Source organism: Taudactylus pleione, unplaced genomic scaffold (genome assembly GCF_031769625.1).
Source record: "Taudactylus pleione unplaced genomic scaffold, aTauple2 ptg000367l, whole genome shotgun sequence".
Lineage (NCBI taxonomy): Eukaryota > Metazoa > Chordata > Amphibia > Anura > Myobatrachidae > Taudactylus > Taudactylus pleione.
Window position 1 is genome coordinate 2,882,808 of NW_028284768.1, and position 21,772 is coordinate 2,904,579.

At 42.8% G+C, this 21,772-nt stretch overlaps 1 protein-coding gene across 7 annotated transcripts in view; it reads left to right on the forward strand.

Moving 5' to 3' along the window:
• The window catches only part of LPIN1 (lipin 1), a 208,383-nt gene that overhangs the window by 182,615 nt on the left and 3,996 nt on the right, over positions 1-21,772 (forward strand). For all 7 annotated transcript variants that reach the window (XM_088444612.1, XM_088444618.1, XM_088444614.1 and 4 more), the window contains 7 exons: positions 1,823-1,902; positions 6,125-6,266; positions 10,859-11,007; positions 12,295-12,381; positions 13,407-13,559; positions 15,068-15,182; positions 17,664-17,767. In XM_088444612.1, coding sequence (XP_088300738.1) covers positions 1,823-1,902; positions 6,125-6,266; positions 10,859-11,007; positions 12,295-12,381; positions 13,407-13,559; positions 15,068-15,182; positions 17,664-17,767 — 830 coding nt within the window. The remainder of the gene's footprint in view (positions 1-1,822; positions 1,903-6,124; positions 6,267-10,858; positions 11,008-12,294; positions 12,382-13,406; positions 13,560-15,067; positions 15,183-17,663; positions 17,768-21,772) is intronic.

Here is a 21,772-nt window from a genome sequence, read left to right on the forward strand (position 1 = left end):
ATTAGCGGCAGTTGACACTTGAGTGCCTGACCAGCCATACCCAGGGGGCGAGATGTACTAAGCCATGGAGAAAAGTACTAACCAATCAGCTCCTAAATGTCGCTTTACAGGCTGTATTTTAAAAAAAAATGACAGGAGCTGACTGGTTGATACTTTATCCTTCTCCACTTTATCAATTTCCATGGCTTAGTACATCTCCCACCTTGCCTTTAGATTGTAAATTATTGTGCAAACCATTTGCTTTAGTGAAATAAAATAACATGATTACTGGAGTAGAGAAATCCATGGTTGTTGGGAGTAGGTGCAACATCCAGAAGAAGCTTAGAAGAGTTAGACTGTTTTATTTAGTCCTGAAAATGTCCAGGGGTCCTTAAGAAAGCATGACCCAAAACTCATAGGGGTCTATTTATCAAGCAGTGAAAAGTGTGGAGAAGAGGACCAGTGGAGAAATTGCCCATAGCAACCAATCAGCTCCTACCTATTATTTTATAGACTGTACTTGATAAATGCTACTTGAAAGCTGATTGGTTGCTATGGGCAACTTCTCCACACTTTTCACTGCTTGATAAATAGACCCCATAGGGGCAGATTCAATTACCCCGCGGACCTATTCAATTAGCGGGGATTCCTCGCGCGGGTGTCCCCGGGACCCAGCGCGCGAATCCCTGCTGTCGGACTTTTACTTCGCACCTCATGTAGGTGTGAGGTCAAATCTGTGTCAAAAACGAACAAATCGACCTCGCGCGCGAGGAAAAAAGACACATTGATTACGCGAGTCAAGATTTTATGGCATGGGAAAAAGGCTATTTAATTGAATAGCTTTTCCCTGCGCCGCGGGAATTTAGACTGGTAATTAGTCGCGGGTTAAATCCCGCGGCTAATTCAATCTGCCCCATAGTGTATGATAATGGTGCTCCAGCCAATCAGCTCCTAACTGTCATCTGATTGATAAATGACAGTTGGGAGCTGATTAGCTGGAGCACCATTTATAATATGAAACCAGTTTTAAAACTTGTTGTGTATGATAAAGCTCATTGATAAACGAGCCCTTGTGTCTGAAAAATGACAGTTAGGAGCTGATTTGCTGGAACTTTATCTCTCCAAGCTTTGATAAATCTCTCCTTGAGTAGTGCACATTAAAGGGCTGTGCAGTGTGACACAGGTGTACAGTAAAGGGCTGTGCAGTGTGACCCTGGTGCGTACAGTAAGGGGCTGTGCAGTGTGACCCTGGTGCGTACAGTAAGGGGCTGTGCAGTGGGACCCTGGTGCGTACAGTAAGGGGCTGTGCAGTGGGACCCTGGTGCGTACAGTAAGGGGCTGTGCAGTGGGACCCTGGTGCGTACAGTAAGGGGCTGTGCAGTGGGACCCTGGTGCGTACAGTAAGGGGCTGTGCAGTGGGACCTTGGTGTACACTGACCCCGGGATTTTGACCGATAGTCAGTTAAAAGAGCAAATGAGTAAAGTTCACACTTTAGATCATTATATTGAACATGTATTTGTTTACAACAAATGGTCAGGAAAGTACATCTGAATTAGTTCTCCAGCAAATGATTTTTATCTGCCATAGAACATGATATCAACCTGGACTTGTATTTTCTAGAATACTTTCTCCATAAAATACATAGAGAACCGGCCTTAACCACAGAATTGTTTTGCAATTTCCTCTGTAAATGTATTGTGCATTATCCGTTTTAAAGACCTACTTTGAGCAGTAAAGCCTTTGACATCTGGATTTTACATAATGTAGCATATGTTCCATAATACAATGACTTGCACATTTCCTCAGCCATGTAATAATTGGCCTAACAACTCGTTTTATTAGGAGTCGAAGGTAGAGCAAGGATTAAGCGGAAAAGGACCTTATATTACGGAACAACCTGCTGGCTCCAACATTGAAAAGAGGTAGGGAACGAGAACCTATGCATTGTACACAGAGGACAAGCAGGCATGTCATATTATTGTATCAGCTCAGTATCTATATAGATGACTTCATGGTTACCTCAGATGTAGAAATAAATATTTAGAGGTAAAACCACTTCCTAGGGTCAAATATGCAAGTAAGCCTTACTGAGCATGGAATGTATCCTGTATTGATGAGCTGTAATAAGGGTGGATTAGTCTCTTTGTAGGTGGAATTCTTTATAAGAACTCATTTCTTTCAGGCTCTGAATGTCAAGGGAGTAAAACATTGATCTAATACTCAGATATATGTTCTGTAGAACAGGAGTTGGCCACGTGTGGCACTCCAGCTGCTGTGGAACAATACAACTCGGCATACACTGGCACAGTTTTGCTGTTAGGACTTACTAATACCCCTTTTCCACCTAAATTCCGGGTCTGACCCGGAGTTGGGACAAAGGGCCTCATTCAGACCCACTCGCAAGCGGCTGTCCGCTCGCAAGTGGGTCGATGGTGTGCACTGCGCATGCGCCAGACACGAAGAGCGAAGGACTTTCCTTCGCTCGTTGTGTCTGATCAAAGGGGGCGTGCTGTCGATGTTGATTGACAGCACGCCCCCTTTGGTGGGCGTGCTGGGGGCGTGCCTGCCAGACTGAGGCGTTCCCAAGGGAACGCCTACCGTCAGAAGCCGGCCCCACTGACATCACTAGTGATGTCAGTGGGAGTGATTTTGCCTCTGATAGAGCCAAAATCACTCCAGGGCTTGTGGTCGAAAACCCTGACCACAGGCTTCTGGTTGCACTGGCGATGGTCGCTATGGTCAAGACCATCGCAACCATCATCCTGCACGCTCGTATATGCTGTGGGTGGTGACCCACAGCTATACGAGCGTCCAGGAGGACGCTCCATTTTTATGGAGGACGGCCCTCATTCAGAGCGAGCGCTCTGCTCAGAGCTTCCGGCTCTGAATGAGGGCCAAAGTTCCTATCCGAATCAGACCCGGAATTTTGCCAGCGATATTCCCGAGTCGGGTCTGCATAGACCTGGCTTTTCCGGAGTGAAAGTGGTCACTTGGAGATGACGTCATCTCCAAGCGCCACTGAATCCGGACCAATCGGCCGGCTAGCAGCGCACTCCAGGTCATCGTGACCCGGAGTGCGCTGTTCTCACAGCAGGGTTGCACGGGCTACGCCCGTGTTAAACCCTGCTAGTTACCTGGGTTGGCTTGCCGGGTCACTCGACCCGGCGATCCAGCCCTCTCCCCTTTTACACCCAGGAGCTGCCCGAGTTAACCCTTCAATAACCCGGGTTTTAGCTCCGGTGTAAAAGGGGTATAAAACTGTGGCAGGGCATGCTGGGGTATTTAGTTCCAAAGCAGCTTGAGTGCCACACGTTACCTATCCCACTTCTCTAGAAATTTATTTAAAAGTTTTAAAATCTGACATGGTATGCGGTCAATATCCTAACCGTGGGGATTCTGGCGCTCAGAATGCTGACGCCGGAATCCCGACACTTGTCAGAATCCCGGTGCCGGCATCCGGACCGCCGGAATCCTGATGGTAAGTAGGGGGGTTGGGGGGAGGGTTATGGTTAGGCACTAAGTGGGGAGGGGGAGGTTTAGAGTGCGGGGAGGTTAGAGTTAGGCACTAGTGGAGGAGGTTAGGGTTATGCATCGGAGAGGGAGAGTTAGGGTAGGGAGAGGGGGAGGGTTAGAATACTGACAGACAAGTGTCAGTATTCTAACCCTGTCGGAATGCTGGTGTCGGGAATCTGACCGCCGGAATCCCGTACCCATCACCTGACATACAACTCACTTACTGTTGCATTTCAGCCAAATGATAAGACTCTTCGTCTTGCTAACTACACGTTGTCGCAGTTGTTACCGGGCTCTGATTTGGTAATGTGAGATTTATGCACAAGGCTGTTTTTACACGGTTTCTTTTTGCTTGTTTTTTTTTTTTATTTCACAAAGCCGATATTTCCGCAGATTGAGCGAGTGTTTGCAATTGCACATCATTTGCATTGTGAATACGCTGGGACAGAGGAACCACTCGCAATGTTAGTGACAGTCAGTCAGTGTTTGGCGGTAACTGGCGTGGTTAGGAAAACGCAGGCACGTCGGACCGTTTAAACGCCATTTTATGGGCGTGCATAAATTAGCCATTGCGATCTCCTCCACAGAATGTGAGCGCTCTCTGTGTCAGGAGAGCTGCAATGTTTGCGGCTGGTCAGACTTGCCTGACATGCTGCGTGACTGCCCGATGCGTGTCGATGTTACTGATGTTTGCGCTGTTACATGTCATCGGACGGATATGAGAAGGCAGCAGTGGGCGTCCCTATGCTTGGCTGTACTTTGGAAGACATTAGCATATTTTAGCAACTACGATCCGTGGGAGAATGCAGTTGTGTTTGCATTAGCGTAAATCCCGGCATCTGGCCCATTGTTGCAGCTACTTGGGGGAGGGTGGTATAAAAAAACTATCTGAAGTACAGTAGCCCGGACGAGGAACTAAATTCGGAAAGATATTTTGTTGTGTTATAACATCTCGTCTTCCCCTCTCAGCAAGATAATGCCATGACTCCATTTAAGGTTGTCCATGTGTCTGAAGTTCAGTGCATGCTGGACATGGACTGTGCAACTGATTTGCACTGTTGTTCTCTGTCCAGCAGCATCAGTGTATGTAACATGTTTAAATCCCCATGGTCGTTTTTTTCCAGAGGAGAGAGTTTTATTGCCTTTGGGGGTCATCCCATATACTCGCTTCTCATTGCTGCACTATTGTCCATAATCCGCGTCTAGCGATAATTCACATACCGGACTCATGCGCAGTGTTTCTGGGTGGAAGCTAGGCTGCAATAATGCAAATGCACACACGAGCGCCATGTTGTGGGCCTGTCGTGTGTTGTGGGCGTGTGTATGCGAATCTCCTGCACCCAGCACTGGGTAGGAGTAAGTGACCACGGTGCTGACTGCTCTCGCGAATGGAAGAGAGGGGCAGTGCAATCGCATGTGTCCGTACGATTCTGACCATGCATATAGTCGCATTAGGATTCCGTTCACAAGCCATTTGCGTTCTGTTTGAAAGTGGGCATCCGAGTTGCGTTCTGCATTGTGTACGACTCTAAATCCCCAGCGACACATTTGGCCTGATTCTATCTGCAGAAAAAAACTGTGGGGTCTATGTAGTAAGCTTTGTAGAGAGATAAAGCGCAGAGATATAAACTACCAACCAATCCGCTCCTAACTGTCACGTTACAGGCTATGTTTGAAAAATGACAGGAGCTGATTGGTTGGTACTTTATCTCCATCCACTGTATCTCTCTCCAAGCCTTAGTCCATCTACCCATGTGTTTTATATAGGAAAAGATATCCACCAATGTCTTCAGCTAAAAAAGCTGAAAGGTGTTTCTATATTTTACATTTCATTAGGTGGACATGAGAATGTCTTTTATGTTCATAATGTCGACACTCTGCATATCTACATTGATGTTATGTCAACATTGTCGAAATGTCGACAAACAGTTTTATGTGTAATTCTATCCCTAAACCTAATGGAAATGTCAACATTCCGAAATTTTGCAGGTGCTGACATTAACAACATCTATGTCGACCTGCTGTTGACATTGTGACTTTCTGACTGCATACCAGTCAGCAGGTCCCGGACAAGCTTCACTGTATACACCTTGTGGTGGCAGCACATAAGTGCATCTAATTGGATGTCTGTAATATTTGGATACGCATCACGTTTTGGATCATGTTGGGGTGAGATCATCGGGGGGTGGGGGTCTTAGGTGTGTAAGCCTCATTATTTCCCTAGTTAGAATCAAGCGGCTTCATTCACTCACGCACAAAATGATTGTTCTCCTTTAAGCTTGAAGGGACACACTGCCTTGAGATGTATGTAATGTGATTATCACAGAGGAATGTCTATTTTTACTCGCTACTTATGATTCATACCCCCAGCTTCCTACACATCCATCAGCTGAGTGCTGGGCATTCTTGGAAATAATATTCTCAATGGAAGGACTCTGCTATGAATGAAGTATTAAGCATAGCTAGTCCATTGATAGTTTAACGTGCAGGTTTTCGGTGTCTTCCCTGGAGACGTGGCTCTCAATAGACAATCAATTAATGCACTGAGTGATGCAGAGAAAATGTGTTTTTCGAGCCCACGGCCAAATGCACTTTCCGGTTTATCACGTAATCTTCCTGTGTTTGTTCTAGAATAAAAGATGAATCTTCGTCCAGCGACGAGGACCCCAGGGGAGCCAAGCTGAACGTAGGCTCTCTGCAATCCAACCAGAGCCACATTTCAGCAACTGGCATTACTTACAAGAAGACGCTTCGGCTGACCTCTGTCCAGCTTGTAAGTCCCAGAAACATATGTCTCTCTTTACAGTGGAACATTAGCATGTAATTGGAAAAAGATAACTGTGTGATGAGTTTGCTGGTTCAGCTCAGATACAGGTTCAAGCTTATTTAATGCAGATAGAGTTCCTTACATTACCTGTCCCTTTGCAGAACAATGTGTCCTGGGAATGACTTAATTTTCATTCATGTATGTTACCTTTAATAAAAAAAAAAAAAAAAATTTTTTAAAGTATATAAAGATTAAAACCGCGATCCCACGTACAGATTTTATTTTTTCTATAAATAGCATGCATCTGATACAGATGTGACCACATACATCTATCCTCAGCGCCGAGTGTCTTTTCGTGCAACTTTTTACCTTCGTAACTTAGTCGCGCCACATCATGGCGCGACTAGAAGGGCTGTTTAACGCGCTAGGAGGCTAGATGTATGAGGACACATCTGTAGTCCTTGTTCTTGGCTATCTTCCTACAAATCATTATCTCCTTTTCAAATTGTCCCTGGATGGTAAACATTCAGGTGGCTGTCACAGTCTCACAGCTCTCAGCATGTCATGTGACGGCAAAGGGGAGGATTTCACAGTGAAAACAGAGAGGGGAGCCTCTCTGCACACTTCTTCAGGTGCCATGTGACTGTGGTCGCCTTGGTAGTCTCATGACAACATGCAGAATTGTTTATCATTAATAGCAGACTGAAGAAGCACACCAAGGAAAAATGGTTAATACCTACCACAGTGATTTATGTAAAAAACAAAAACAAAAAAACCCACAAGCCTAATTTTTTCATGTGTTTGCTGCTTTAAATGGATTATTCAATTCAAATGTGTATTCATTTATCAAACACTTTTTTTCTGCACTAGTTTTATTTAATAGGACAGACTAACCATGAATACCTTATAACAGCAATGTAGTATGCTGTATTCTGGTTGTAATCTGTCATATTTACAACTTTTATGTAGTAGCTGGGTTTTTGTCTTACAGCACACAGTTAGCAATCTTGGTGGCCGGTAATATAGTATTGGTATTAGAGCATGTAATCGCATGATAGTACATTATAATAAACTAGAGTTTGCATTGCAGAGGAAAGCCACAACCCAGTAACCTCATCAAAGTCTGTTTGTAGATCATCTTGCAGGCAGAGCATGGAGACAGTAAGCTGTGGCAGTGTATGCAGGTGCTATGGGACCTGACGGTGATTGATGTTCTGGCTATGAGTGCTCAACTCCTCCATTGGGGTTGCCCTTCTGAGTGCGCATGGGGCTGCCTGATTAGCTGTGAAGCCCCATTTAGACTTTCAGTTACAGATCTCTTTAGCACTGCTCCACTACAATGCACCACTACCTGCACACGCACCGCCCCATGCGTGCACCAGGCACCGTGCATGCTCATTAAAGCGGATTGGAGCAGTGAGCAGTTAAGTACTACTCTCCACTGCATTTAAAAAAAATTGCTATATGGTCCAGCGACTGCTGGCTACACCCCTGGGAACAGTGCACAGCTAGCCGCGGTAAGCATCAATGGCGTTCCACTGTTAGGCAACCATGCTAATATATTCTACAGATCTAAGCTACTTCTGAAAGGGTTGTGGGTTGGGGGGAAAAAACTAAAATGTAGTGAAGAGCCCCTTTAGTCATTCAGTCCTTACTCTTCCGCCTTTTGTTGTTCCAGAAGAAGGCACACATTTTAGCTTCTAATTTTGCCTAAAAAATGGGATGATATAGCTGATGCACTTGGAAACAGCAAGCATTTGATTTAAAGATGTATACAGTGTAACAGTGTATCATCAATACATCTCTCCAAACTTAAACGTGACTCCGGATATTAATACGGCTATTGTGAAAAATGTCTTTTTGCATAGATGAAAATGAAAGGCTCATTCTTCTAACCTGGGCTTTTGTCCCTTCACTCCGTTACAAAATATTTATGTGAAAACCATTTTATTATTTGCCTTGTGTATATATTATGGGGTAATTCAATTACAGATGATAAGTTATCACCGGTGAAAAAGGGAGGTAGCCTTGCTATTCAATTAGCCTCCCATTTTCACCCTAGAGCTTTGTTAACTGAATATGTTAATAGGGGTTGTCTGCCGTTAACACCCAGAATTCATGAATACTTCACGGATTCGGGCGCTAAGTGGCTCTTATCCGATAACGGCACACTTATCCGGGATTTCTTTTCGGGGGCCAACTGAATCGGGTCCGATGTTCAATTAGCACCCGTTACCTTAGCGGGTCTAATTGAATTTCCCCCTATATATTAATACATTCTCCCCACGAATGGCAAAACATATTAAAAAACTTTCATTCATTAATAGTATTTTTGCTTTAATTTAATATTCACCGCCATGAGGTTTCATTCTTAAGGGTATGTTGCCAGCAGCGTAATCTTACTATTCATCTGTACTCCCTGAACAGGCCTCTCCCACCTACAGCATCATTTTAATTCCTACAGTTTCACAATGAACGTATATTATTTTTAAGCAAAACCACATACTGAAGTGTTCTGTTGGAATATAATCACAGCGACAGGAGAAGGTACATTGGGTGATTGTTCCTGACACAGTTTGTACTCATTAACTGAGGAAGACGGGAGTCACACTTTTTCCAGCAGCTTGCAGTATCTAAATATAATTGGTCTGATGTCAGATGGAAGTGCATTAGGTGTATCCATTAGATGGATCTCTGTGCAACAGAAAAAAAAAATCAAATTGGCGCGTCTGGTGAAATGGTTCCTCAGCCGGTAATGAGTCACAATCAGATGAAATATATCTGGAGTAAGGAGATTTAGAAGAAATGTTTGAAGTGAAAGGTGGAAAAAATAAACTAATGGATTAGAGGGAGAGTAGTTGGCAGATCTGGGTTATGAAACATTTATGAATTGTTAGACTTCATATACTGTTCATTTACATGGACACACCCAATACCTATTTTTTTTCAGCTCGCTCTAGCATGTTTTTTGATTTATTACGGCTGAATATTTGCTCACTGTGACTCAGTGCTGACCCAGTTTATAAATATCTTCTGCAGCTTCACAAAATGGCCGCCTCCATTGTGTAGGAGAGGGACAGCTAGTCTGATGCACTTAAGAGGGGGACACTTGAGCGGATCTTTAACTTTCAAAATGGCCGCATATTACTGTTAATCTCAGTATTAAGCTAAAACAATAGCAAATAAAGAAACGCCACTCTCTAATAACACTTTTCTTTAAAAATTCCTGCTGATATGTTAACAAGCTATAACAGTCGTATTTAACATTAAAGTAGTAAGGCACTGGGGGCCACATGTGAAGGCTCAGAGGGGCTGCCTCAGTGGTTTAAACTTCAAATACCCTCTAAAGGTGGGTCACACTAGACGGTATGTCGTCTGATCCCGCGGATCGGAGTGACATATCAGGTACATCGTCGTGTGTACCCATGATATGCGCACTCCTGCGGGTCGTTGACGACATCACCTGTCTGTCCTGCTGCAGGGCCGACTGGGGATGTCGCTTACGATGCATGACATGCAGTATGACATGTCCCTCCCTCCTGTCTGACCCGGCATCAGTATGTGGCGATGGGTACACATCCGTTAATATGTACCAAGTTTAAAAATTTTGCTCTTGAAGTTCAAGTTCATGAGAACTATTGATATACAATATATAATATATGAAATGTATATACTAAAACTATAAAAAAACAAATTGAAAGTTCATGGTTTTGGAAGGTATTGAACCAACCAAACCGTACAATTAGTAATTATACAAATATTGATGATTCGCCCAATTTAACACGGGAATTTCATATACTGTGCAGGAGAACGGTATACTGTACCCACATTATCGCCTATATCAGAGGTTTCCAAACTCCGCCATTACAGTCCACGTTTTAAGGCTATACATGCTTGAGCACAGGTGACTTAATTAATACCTCCGTCAATTTGCTTTAACCATCTGGACTCAAGCAGGGATATCCTTAAAACCTAGACTGTAATGGCAGCGTTTGGAAACCTCTGGCCTATATGTTGTAATATAATCTACTCCATCGAGGGCATTTAAAAAAAAAAAATACAAAAAAACGGTGCATTGGGGAAAAAGTTGTGATGGCAACCAATCAGACTGTCGCTTTCTTTCATAGACGCCATTACAGAAATGTCAGAATGTGATTCGTGGCTAATGTCAAACCCCCTTCACCAATGGCTAATTGCGCTTTATTGTCAGAAGCAGGCAGCGAAGGCTATTTTACTAACGTTACTTCAAAGGGATGATTCTGCATTAAATCCAGAGCGATGTAGATATGTGATGCCATTGTCTAACTTCAGCTATGCATATAAAGGCTGGTTGATGGTTAAGGTTAGACTTGTATCTGTGAGCGCTATTCGCAGATAACCCTCCTGACCTTGAAGAAGTCATTATGTCTTCCTTTTATCCGAACAAGCAAAGGTAATTTGTAGGCAACAATGGACACTGTGGCTGAGAAATGGTACCATGTCGTGTAAAGTTATATGACCTATAGAGAACGAAAGATTCCTATTACAGCTATTATCCGTATGGATTGTTTAATGTGTCTCAGACTGAGTCCACTGACAGTAATTACTTTCTCTTCCAGAAAAGTCTGAAGCTAAAAAATGGCTCCAACGATGTAGTGTTCAGCGTCACCACTCAGTACCAGGGAACCTGTCGCTGCGAGGGCACAATTTACCTGTGGAACTGGGATGATAAAATCATCATTTCTGATATTGACGGCACAATTACGAGGTGAGTTCTTTGCGGAGTTTGACAATAGTTACTTCTAAGGAGACACAGTGAGCAGAATTTGCTGCTTCCACTTCTGTCCATAAATTGCCTCTTTAGAAAGGGTGATGTTTCCGTTTTCCATGACTCCCAAGATTGATGGAAAACGTACTCTTTACACAATGGTAACTTGGTTCATTGTTCATTCAAGGACTTTCTGAACAACTTGTTTATCCGCGAGGGTCGGCTGTCGTGCTGAGGGGCTTGTAGTGCCGACAGCAGGACACCCACTGTGTGCCCGCAGCTGTCAGGGCATGCTATGGAGCGGTCTACAGAAACTGTAAGGGGCCATTCTACCCAAAATTACAGTTTTATTTTTAGTCAATGTTTTCCATATGGCTTGGGAACTAACAAAAAAGTACATAGAGTTTTATGTGACATTATTCTGATCTGATCCGATGTTGCTGTCAATCCAGCATACCTTTAACCACTTGCCTGATTTCAACAGTGCGTGCTAACTGGAAGTCAATTGGGAATCGATACCCACGTAGTGCCAAAGTACAGTTTAATACATTTAATCTCAAGGGTGATAAGTCCCTACCACCCCAACTTACTGGATTTCATTCTGACCCATGAAATAGGACTTCATTAATGCAGCAGTTGAAGACTCCAACATGTCTGCTGTTAGCATTGGGCCACATGGTCTGAATATCTGATACTACTCACTGTAAAATATCTGTAGTTTATGTTTTTTTTCCTCATTTGTATTTTTGAAACACACAGTGAACAAAAAAAATATTTTAAGAAAGTAAGACTAAAGAAAACACCAAAGAGACTGTGTAAAGCCTTCTCCCCCTCATCATAAATAGCAATAGCAACAGCGTCCTCATGTGATCACCAAATGAACCATGTAATGTTGTAGAGTTACAGGAAAATACAGTTACTGTGTGTGTGTATATATGTGTGTGTATATTAGGGATGTGCAGGCTCGGATAGGTTCGAGTTTGCACGTGGAGTTCGGATTTTTCCCTCCAAAAAAACGGAACTCAGAACGAGGCAAAACGTCATCTTACATGGACGAACATCATCATTCCTGGACAAAAGACCAGGAATGATGATGTTCGTCCATGTAAGATGACGTTTTGCCTCGTTCTGAGTTCCGTTTTTTTGGAGGGAAAAATCCGAACTCCACGTGCAAACTCGAACCTATCCGAGCCTGCACATCCCTAGTGTATATATATGTATATATATATATATATATATTATAGAAAAAATAAATTATATCTTGCAAGCTATACTCTTGTCTTTCAGATCGGACACATTAGGTCATATTCTGCCAACACTCGGAAAAGATTGGACTCATCAGGGTATCGCAAAGCTGTATCACAAAGTTAGCCAGTGAGTGTTACATGGTTACTTCCTTGTAGTTAGCCTGCATGTATATATAGATATTGTGATATTTGCTTTAGCACCCAAACATCTGCCATGTATCTGACATCCCAGAAGACTTACTAAGCTCGTCTGATATCCCACCAGCCACCTGGGGTTTTTTCCTACCAGAATATGGACATGTCTAAGTAGTCTTTAGCTACATATATGATGCCTCACCAATGTCCTAGCCTATTGCTGATTCTCATCATATGTTCTAGGGGAGGGCAAGCAGGGCTATCACCCGGGCTCTGTGGCTTGAGGACGCGGCTGCAGTCTCCCTGACTGTGCTCGTCCGCCGACATATTTAAAAGCAGCGGCGCCATTTGTTCCCTCCCAAAGGAAATCCCAGAATGCCAGGTGTGGCTGCGACCATGCCTCCCCAATTGGATCACGCTCCCTGAGCTCAGAGCGCCAAAGGAAACTTTAGCCCTGAGCTCCGCAAAGTCTAGAACTGACCCTGACACCAGGAGTTTATCTGATAAATCATAAGATCTCTGATGTCACCATGGATGGGAAATGACCTGGACTTTGTTTCACTTTGCACACTGGGATTGTATATCTCAAATTGTATATACCTGATTTTATAAAAATATCCTATATATAAATGACTGACACTATGGCCCTGATTCAGAGCCGGACGCTCTGACAGAGCGCTCGCTCTGAATCAGGGCCGTCCTTCTCTTTTTTTTTTTTTTAGAGCGGCCTCCTGGTCGCTCGCATAGCTGTGGGTGACCACCCACAGCTATAGCGAGCGGCCAGGAAGATGGTCGCGATGGTCAAGACTTGCCCGACGCTATCCGGGTCTTGCGCATGCACACGACTGAGCCGGGTCCGTCGTGCGCATGCACACTGGGCCAACATCGACCCGCTTGCAAGCGCGTCTGAATTAGGCCCTATGTTACAGTAATATGTGTAGCACAGCTGACGCGTTTCATTGGTTTTGGTAATAGTTCATGGAATAGGTAGGTCATTCTTATTTTTGCTATTAACAGGAACGGTTACAAATTCCTCTACTGCTCAGCGCGTGCCATAGGGATGGCAGACATGACGAGAGGATATCTACACTGGGTTAATGAACATGGCATGGTGTTACCTCAAGGACCTGTCCTCTTGAGTCCCAGTAGTTTGTTCTCTGCGCTCCACAGGTAACATCCGCATTCCAATTACAAAGCCTAGAACAATATTTGTTTATGGTAAAACAAGTCTACTGTGTTATAGTTTTGATGTTGCCTAAAATTGTTCTCCAAAACCTAATTATTTATGATTTTTGTGTTGCCTTATTGTACATAGTGTTGCAACTTCTGGGAAATAGTTACGTCACATATTATAATCCTATCACTTTATAATGTTAGAAGTTGGAGACTTCCGGCTCTATATCTTCAGTGTCCGTTACAGCTTTACATTTTACTATTTTTTTTTTTTTATTTATATGGCACCATAAAAGCTCGGCAGCGCCGTACAGAAGGGTAAAACACACAGCATAAGTTCATTAAGTACAAAATGGTTCAGACAAGAAGATAAAAGTACACATTGCCATAATTTCAGTGCTCCGATTACATAATTACATAGAGAATGTAGAGGGGGGTGGGCCCTGTTTCTGAGCAATCTAAAGGGGCTATGGGTGGACATACAAAGGACGAGGGGAACTGAGTTGAGGTATGCAGGGGGCTGGGGATTAAGGGGCCTATCCATTAGCAGACAAATTGAACGACTAAATGATATCTCGTTCAGTCGTTCAATTTATCTGCTAATGGATAGGCCCTGACCGATGACAGATGCGCTCTCCCGCGGCCGATAAATTGTCTTTAGTCTCTCCAACATGTTGGTCAATTATTGCTGCCAGATATTAGAAATATCTGGCAGTTTATAAGCGGTAAACGACGAACGATATTTTTAATGAAAATTCATAGAAACCTAAAAAAAATCCACTCCCTGAATGATGTCATGCAACATCGTTCGTCGTTTAAAAAAATATGTCATGTACATGACCGATATATGTCACCGCAGCCCCAGGAATTTTCAAGGGATAATCTTTTGTCTTTCATCATTAGAAAAAGATTTGCTAATGGGTAGGGCCCTTTAGGAGGGATGGTAGAGAAAATCTTCGAGCAGTGCCTCCTCCTATACAGCATAATGGTTAATGTAAACATCCAATTTTGTGTACATTCCTCTTAATTTGTACATCCTATTACACAGACCTTTCCCTGCCTGATCAGTTGATTGTTGCTGAACCTAGAACAACAAAGCACTTAGCTTTGATCAGTCTATTACAAGCTAAACTAATGAAGCAAGCCTCTAATTCCTTTTCTGTGCCTAGGAGCATATTTCTGCTATTTGAAAAAATGTTGGTAAACAAGTCTTAAAGGGGAAAAAAAAAGATAAAAAGAAGAAATTTTTTTGACAAAAACAGCTTCGCTATCTAAGTTTTTATACACGGTGTATAATTATCTTTCTCTGAAAATAAATCTAGCAGAATCCCATCAGGAAAGCACTCTGATCTCACATTCTTTAATGAACAATCACAATCTAGTTTTTGTTCTGTCACGTTGACAAGGCTTGTCCTCGCGCTAGAACGGCCACCATATTTTTGGTTCCTATGACTACCAGTTCTGTGTTCACCCTGATGCCTTTTTTTCAATTTTTTTTATTACAGGGAAGTAATAGAAAAAAAGCCAGAAAAATTCAAGATTCAGTGTTTGACGGATATTAAAAACCTTTTTCTCCCAAACGTGGAGCCCTTCTATGCTGCTTTTGGTAACCGGCCTACAGTAAGTACAAAGTAGAGAAAATGAAAAATAGTTTAGCGCTTCCCAACGCATCTAGGTGATGCAGTCAGATTTGCCTTATTCTCATTCCAGCCCGTGCAGCTCATGGAAATATCTGGTGTAGATTAGGAAATCTCATTTATGCATTTTTTGCACAAACACTGCAGTACAACCGCAATTGGAGCATTATATACAGTATATGGAACAGTGTAAACCACCCCTCATCCAGAGCAAAGAATGTCCCATAGTAAAGTCATACACAGCAGTGTAAAACCTGGCGCGAAACAGTTGGATGTTGCTACAGTACACCATGCCAACTAATTGTAAATGTCCACCAGTGTAAAAGCTCCAGGTGGCACACTGCCGGTACAATATGTGCTAATATGGGGTGGTACATGGCTGTAGATCTACTTCAGTAAAACGTTACATGCGGACTGCAATCTACACATGGGTAATCTCTGTAAAGGGCATCGTCTATGCTGTAATTCAATTTAATGAGAATTTATACTCTTTTATCAAAAGTAATACAAATCCATAAATATATTTCTTATGATATTTACATTATATCTGCACTGTCATCAAATTTAGTTTTCTCTGGGGAGGTGAGGACCTTGAACAATGCAGTGTAAATAAGTGAAGGAACTCCTTGGTTACAGTTTATGGTGTGCGGTGTATGGCGTTAATGAGCCTAGAGATGGTAAAAGTCACAGATGACCGTATAAGGTGGTGCTGTAACCCACAGCAACCAATGAGAGTCCACCTGTCATTATCTATTGTCGTTTTGAAAATGAAAGCAGTTGCTGCGGTTACCTTGTTTTGTGGAGATCCATTGACTGTATTTTAGTTGTCTATGCCCACACTCCTTCAGCTTTTAGTAGTTATATTTCTTTATCTTCCCAGCTTCTGCTTCATACTTCCCTACTCTTGTAGAATGCCTGGGAGAGTTCTGCACACTCCTGGATTTCTGTCCCCATCTCTAGTGAAGTGGGTAGGGACTTGACGCTATCCACTGCTAAATGCGCCCCAAAACTTTCCCCAATATTTCCCCTCCAAAAAGTTGGCGAGTGTGCTCTGTCCTGACATACAAAACGGTTCTGTCTTTCCCTGAATTTAAAATATTTGCAGCCAGCGTGCTGCTGTGTCTCCTATACTGGGACAATGGAAATAAGCTTTGCCCAGTGATATAAAAGAGAGCAGAAGTTAGAAAGAAAAGCAAGGTATATATAGATGTGTCAATATACATCTATCCTTCGTGTGCTACAAGTCCAGTTACCCATAACGCGTGAGCGACGTGCCACTCTGTAGCGCCGCTGAGTGTCTATTCGTACAACGTTTCCCATTAACATGCGTCTGATTCGCAAAGCTACATTATGTGAATAGGATGCATAAGCAGCTTCTGCTGATTAAAATGATATGCAGCATGCCTATGTTCTCGGTGTGCGACTGCGGGTGTATCTGCAGCGGCTGTGACACTGTACCGTTGCATTTAGCATGCAGCCGCACACAGCAGCTGTGACACTGTAATGTAGCATTTGGCATGCGTGTACAGCCGCAGTCGCACACAGAATATAGGCATGGTGCATATCATTTTGATCAGCAGAAGCTGCTTGTGCTGTCTATTCACATCGTTGTGCGTCTTATTTGCATCGCTTTGCGAATGACTCGTTTTAAAGGGAAAAGTCGCACGAAAAGACGCTACCGACTAGAAGGGCTGTTTAATGTGCAAGGAGGCTAGATCTATGTGGGCACATCTGTAGTAAAAGTTGGAATAGTACGGGCACAAGGCAATAAATTAAAGTCACCTGGAGGTGGACATTTTATTTTTTATTAAGCTACCATAAAGTAGACAAATCGTCTCTGCCAGAATTAGTTTTATGTGAAGATAAAACATGGTGTATTTTCATCTAGTGACTTTCATCTTTTTTTTTTTTATTGCATTACATAAAAAGAACACAAGACTGGGATTTTTTTATTGCAATTTAACATATGATGTTTAGTTTTTGATAATGTGCACAGTACATCTCAGCGGGACTAGGCCATGTACATAAGGCCGTATTTCTTAACTAAAAGCACAAGTCAATGAGTCCATTAATATCCTCTCTATCTGTACCTAGTATAAGATGCTGTCACATACACACAGCATATCACTCCCTGTGGTAACAAGATCTGGGCTCTGGCAGCATTAAATGCGCTGTATGGGATAGAGATTAAAACATTTTGTATAAATCTGATAAAGCTCGCCTGTGAATTTATGACGAATAAAATGAAAGCACTCGCACACAGAGAATATTTATTGAGTAATACGCAGAACCTTTTTATTGGACTTTCCTCATTGCTTCTTTTTATCTGGTCACATGGAGGGACTCTGCTTTATGGCCTCGTAAATCTGTTGGAATTGCTCTGAACTTGCTGGAGTTGATGCCATTATTGCTCAGTAAAACTGCCAGTACAGTAAACTAATATGTGGTTTTATGATTTACACAGGACGTTTATTCATATAAGCAAGTGGGAGTTTCTTTAAACAGAATATTTACAGTCAACCCCAAAGGAGAGCTCATTCAGGAGCATGCAAAGACCAACATCTCCTCGTGAGTATCTGCTTTATCACAAGAGTGGCGAATAAAAAGATTGTTCTTTTAAATCACAGGTCATTTTTGCAAAGATGATTCACAGACTATGGAGCTTTTAACTTCATTTTTAAATAACCGCAGCATCTCCAAAAGTGCATCTGTTAACTTAGTGGAAGCAGCCATCTTGCTGGCTCTGAACCCACGTGGCTTAGAATACTGACGATGATATAAACTAGGGACCAGTGAGATGACTGAAATTAACTTTGATTAGTATCTATTCAACTTCAGCTCACAAAATGGCTGCCACCACAGGTGCTATCAAAATGGCTACCTCCACAGGGTGCTTGCAACAGGTAAACAAGATAGGTACAAGAAAGCCTCACAGCCTCTTGTATTGAAATTGCCTGTATGCTTTATGTAAGTGCTTGCAAGTACAATTGCTGGGAAAAAAAGATAATTGCTTGTGGGTCTACTGTTTGTGAGTCCTTACCTGGCACCAGACTTACTATTTTGTTCTCACTGTCCTGGATTTGGGGCTTTGCAACCTTTAGAACAAAGGGCATGGTTACTGAGATGGAGGCGGGGCAATGTAAAAAAATGGGACATGTCTAGTTCTTTGAAAATGTGAGGTTGCCCCTTACCCCTTCCACACACCCATTAATTTCGTTGGCACAGCATCCATTAACTGCTACTCTGCTATGCAGCAATTACCAGGAGGTACCTAGCAATTTTCTGAACCATGGGACAAAGCTTTATGAGCGGAATGATGGGACAGAGACCTGAAATCTGGGCTTTTGTTACTGAATCAGCATATACTTGGCCTAAAAGACCGTAAATAACAATTTGCATATATCTACCCATAATTGCTGGCAAGTAAAATCTCATTGCATGGTTGTGTAGGACAAGCATGGTTGTGATAAACTAGCTAGAGGCATGTGAATACTTTACGCTTTCAATATATATTATTTGCAGACGAGCACCGTTAAGCTTCATTTAGCTGTCCGTAACCTTTTCAGGTGCTCTTTAGGTGTTATTGGGAACTCATTAGCAGATTTTAGGGATCATTTAAGAAGCACAAAGTTTCCACTGCACAGTTGAACCCTCTGTGTGTCTCCATGTGCACATGTGCATTTAGCTTTCGGCTATGCCACATGGGATATTGGAGCAAGATTTTGGAATTTGTGGCCGAGCAGATGTTTGCAGACAAAGGGGAAAAATTGGGTGGCGTGAGTACATTCCTTGCAGAGCCCAGTGAAGGCACATTGATTGATTGTACATTGATGTTGCAGATAAGTTCTCATACATTCTTGCTACAGTCGCGCCAAATGGCCCTCTTGGCGTGCCAGGTCCTGTGCAATTTTGCTAGCACCAGGCGTCGTTTTCGCACACACATGCATCTTAGTTTCAATATGATGCGACTAGAACGCACTAGGAGGCTGCTGATTCATTTGATATCCGACACTTGTATATCTGTGTGCTGCTGGGTCTCTGAACCAGTATACCAAGTGCAATGATACAGCGGCCACAGCGTTTGTCCTCGCCAAGTTCCGTAGTGCTTCATATACAGACTCTGTCACACACACATATATACAAGTGTCACATATCAAATGAATCAGCGCAGTCTGCTGGCGCGTCCTAGTATATCGCATTGCACTGAGATGCTGGCAGAGTCGCACGGAACCTGGCAGCTCACTCACTCCAGATGTCTCGCACCACATGGCGTGTTCAGGCTAGATGTACGAGGACACATCTGTATGTGCAACTCTCGGCACACCTACTATTGGTGCCCTTTTTGCAGGTTGAGCTTATGAAGACAGAGAGTAGGCGGGCACCGATGTGTGCAGGGAATCAAGGCACACTGGTACAAAGCCAAGGCATTTAGTTGTGCTCATCAAGTGCGCTTCCTAAATTCCAGTGAGGTAGGTGTGTGGATGCAATACTTTAAATGAGCGATGGGCAGTATAGTGCCATACAAGCGATCCTTTATACTGCACACTTTGCTTTTGCGGATGTACTGGATGTACTTTTGCGGATGTACTGGCATCTTGTAGTGGTCTTACATCCCACACAGTAAGTTACAGTCCTCCTGTACAAGTATTACTAGTAAATCCCCGTCCCATTAAGGAACAGAAGGGGTCGGCTGCCCCTAAATCATTCCAGCAATAGATAACTTTACTATATTTGTGTGACCCTTTCTAGAGCCACATGTGGCCCCTGAGCTGCCCATTAACTCTATTGAATCTATTTATGCATTCTTCATTATGTATAAAATAATCCTCATGTTATATTATCCAACCAAACGTTTCCAATGCCCCACTGTGTGATTTAATATTCTGTAAACAAATCTGTCACGATCACAGAGGACTTTGGCTATTCATGGTAGAAGAAACAAATTTATAACATGCTTAACACAGAGAAAAGTTCTGAAACCTGGTTCAGGTCCGTTCTTTAATCACCTGTCGGAGAATTGGATGTGTTTCATCAGTCAGTTCAGTACAGAAATAGCAGAAACGTCATTAGCCCATGTGTGATTAATTAGTTTAGGATTTATAAAGTATCTTTTTTCAGTGATTATCTCCCCGTGTTATTAAGCTACGTACAATGGTGCTGATAATAACGCTCACTGCTTCTGGTAATTATACAGTAGGACGCTTTAATATATTCATCTGTAAAATATGCAGAATTTACAATTCTAATTAGAACAAACATATTCTGTGCTATATGTTTGTAACCTATACTTATTATTGCATCATTTATACCTTTATTAACCTCATTCTACATTTACTTTGACCTCTTGTCTTTTCAGCAGCTGTCATCGATGCACTTAGGAATATATTTACAAAATTACAAGTGTTTTGAATTAGATTTTTTACATGTTATTTCTTTTGCATTACAGCAGCCTCATCACCTATGCACACCGCAGGCAGCCATCTTGCCTTCACTAGCAACTAGTGACATCACTGAGACATAATGTGTGCGTACTATGGGCTGTACCAGCTAATTAATTGGCTAAATCAGTGGTTCTCAAACTTTTTAAAAATCACGGTGCCCTAGAGCAGTGGTGGCAAATCCTGGTCCTCAAGAGCTACCAACGGTGCATGTTTTGCAGGTCTCCTCACAGAATCACAAGTGATATAATTAGCTCCACCTGTGGATCTTTTCAAATGTGTTAGTTAGTAATGAATACACCTGTGCACCTGCTGGGTGACCTGGAAAACGTGAACTGTTTGGTAGCTCACGAGGACTGAGGTTGGCTACCCCTGCCCTAGAGTATCAGCATTGTTTTCACGGCACCCCTAAGTTTAAGTTTGTTATTGAGAAATTCAGAAAAAAATGAAGTAAAGTGAAGTAAATTGTGCTGACCTGTCATCCCTAGGGTCAGTTATGTGGCTGTGGACAGGTTTCCGCTTCTGTTTGTCCACATATTTACATTACATTGACCATAAATAATTTGAATTGGTGCTGGACCACCAACTTGAGGCACCCCTGCAAGTGTCCCAAGGCACCCCAGGGTGCCTCGGCGCACAGTTTGGTAACCACTGGGTTAAACATTGATTAAGCTTACAAAATGGCAGCCTCCGCTGTGTATAGGTGACAAGACCGCCTTCATGTGAGTTGCAGATGCATTTTACTTAAAATTTTGTCAGCTTTCATTTTGGGGCAAGTGGAATAAGTGTTTAGAGCGCACTCCAATTATGCTAATAATTCATGACCATGTAAAGTCAGATATTATTATCCTTTATATGATGGGTACTGTAATTATTTTTGTGACCTGGCACCTTTCATGTTAGATCCCCCCTCCCCCTGCAGTATGCTCCACTGACTCTCAGCCCTCTGCAAATACCTGCATCAGGCCAATGTTTGTGCATGAATAAATCTGTGTGACGGGACCAGTAATTCATCCATAGGGCTCTCACACAGGCAAACCAACAGATAACGTGTGGGATGCACCTTATGGTTTCTGACATTGTGCATATGTATGTATTTAACACTGCGCCTGTGTGCTTTACACACTGCATCCTG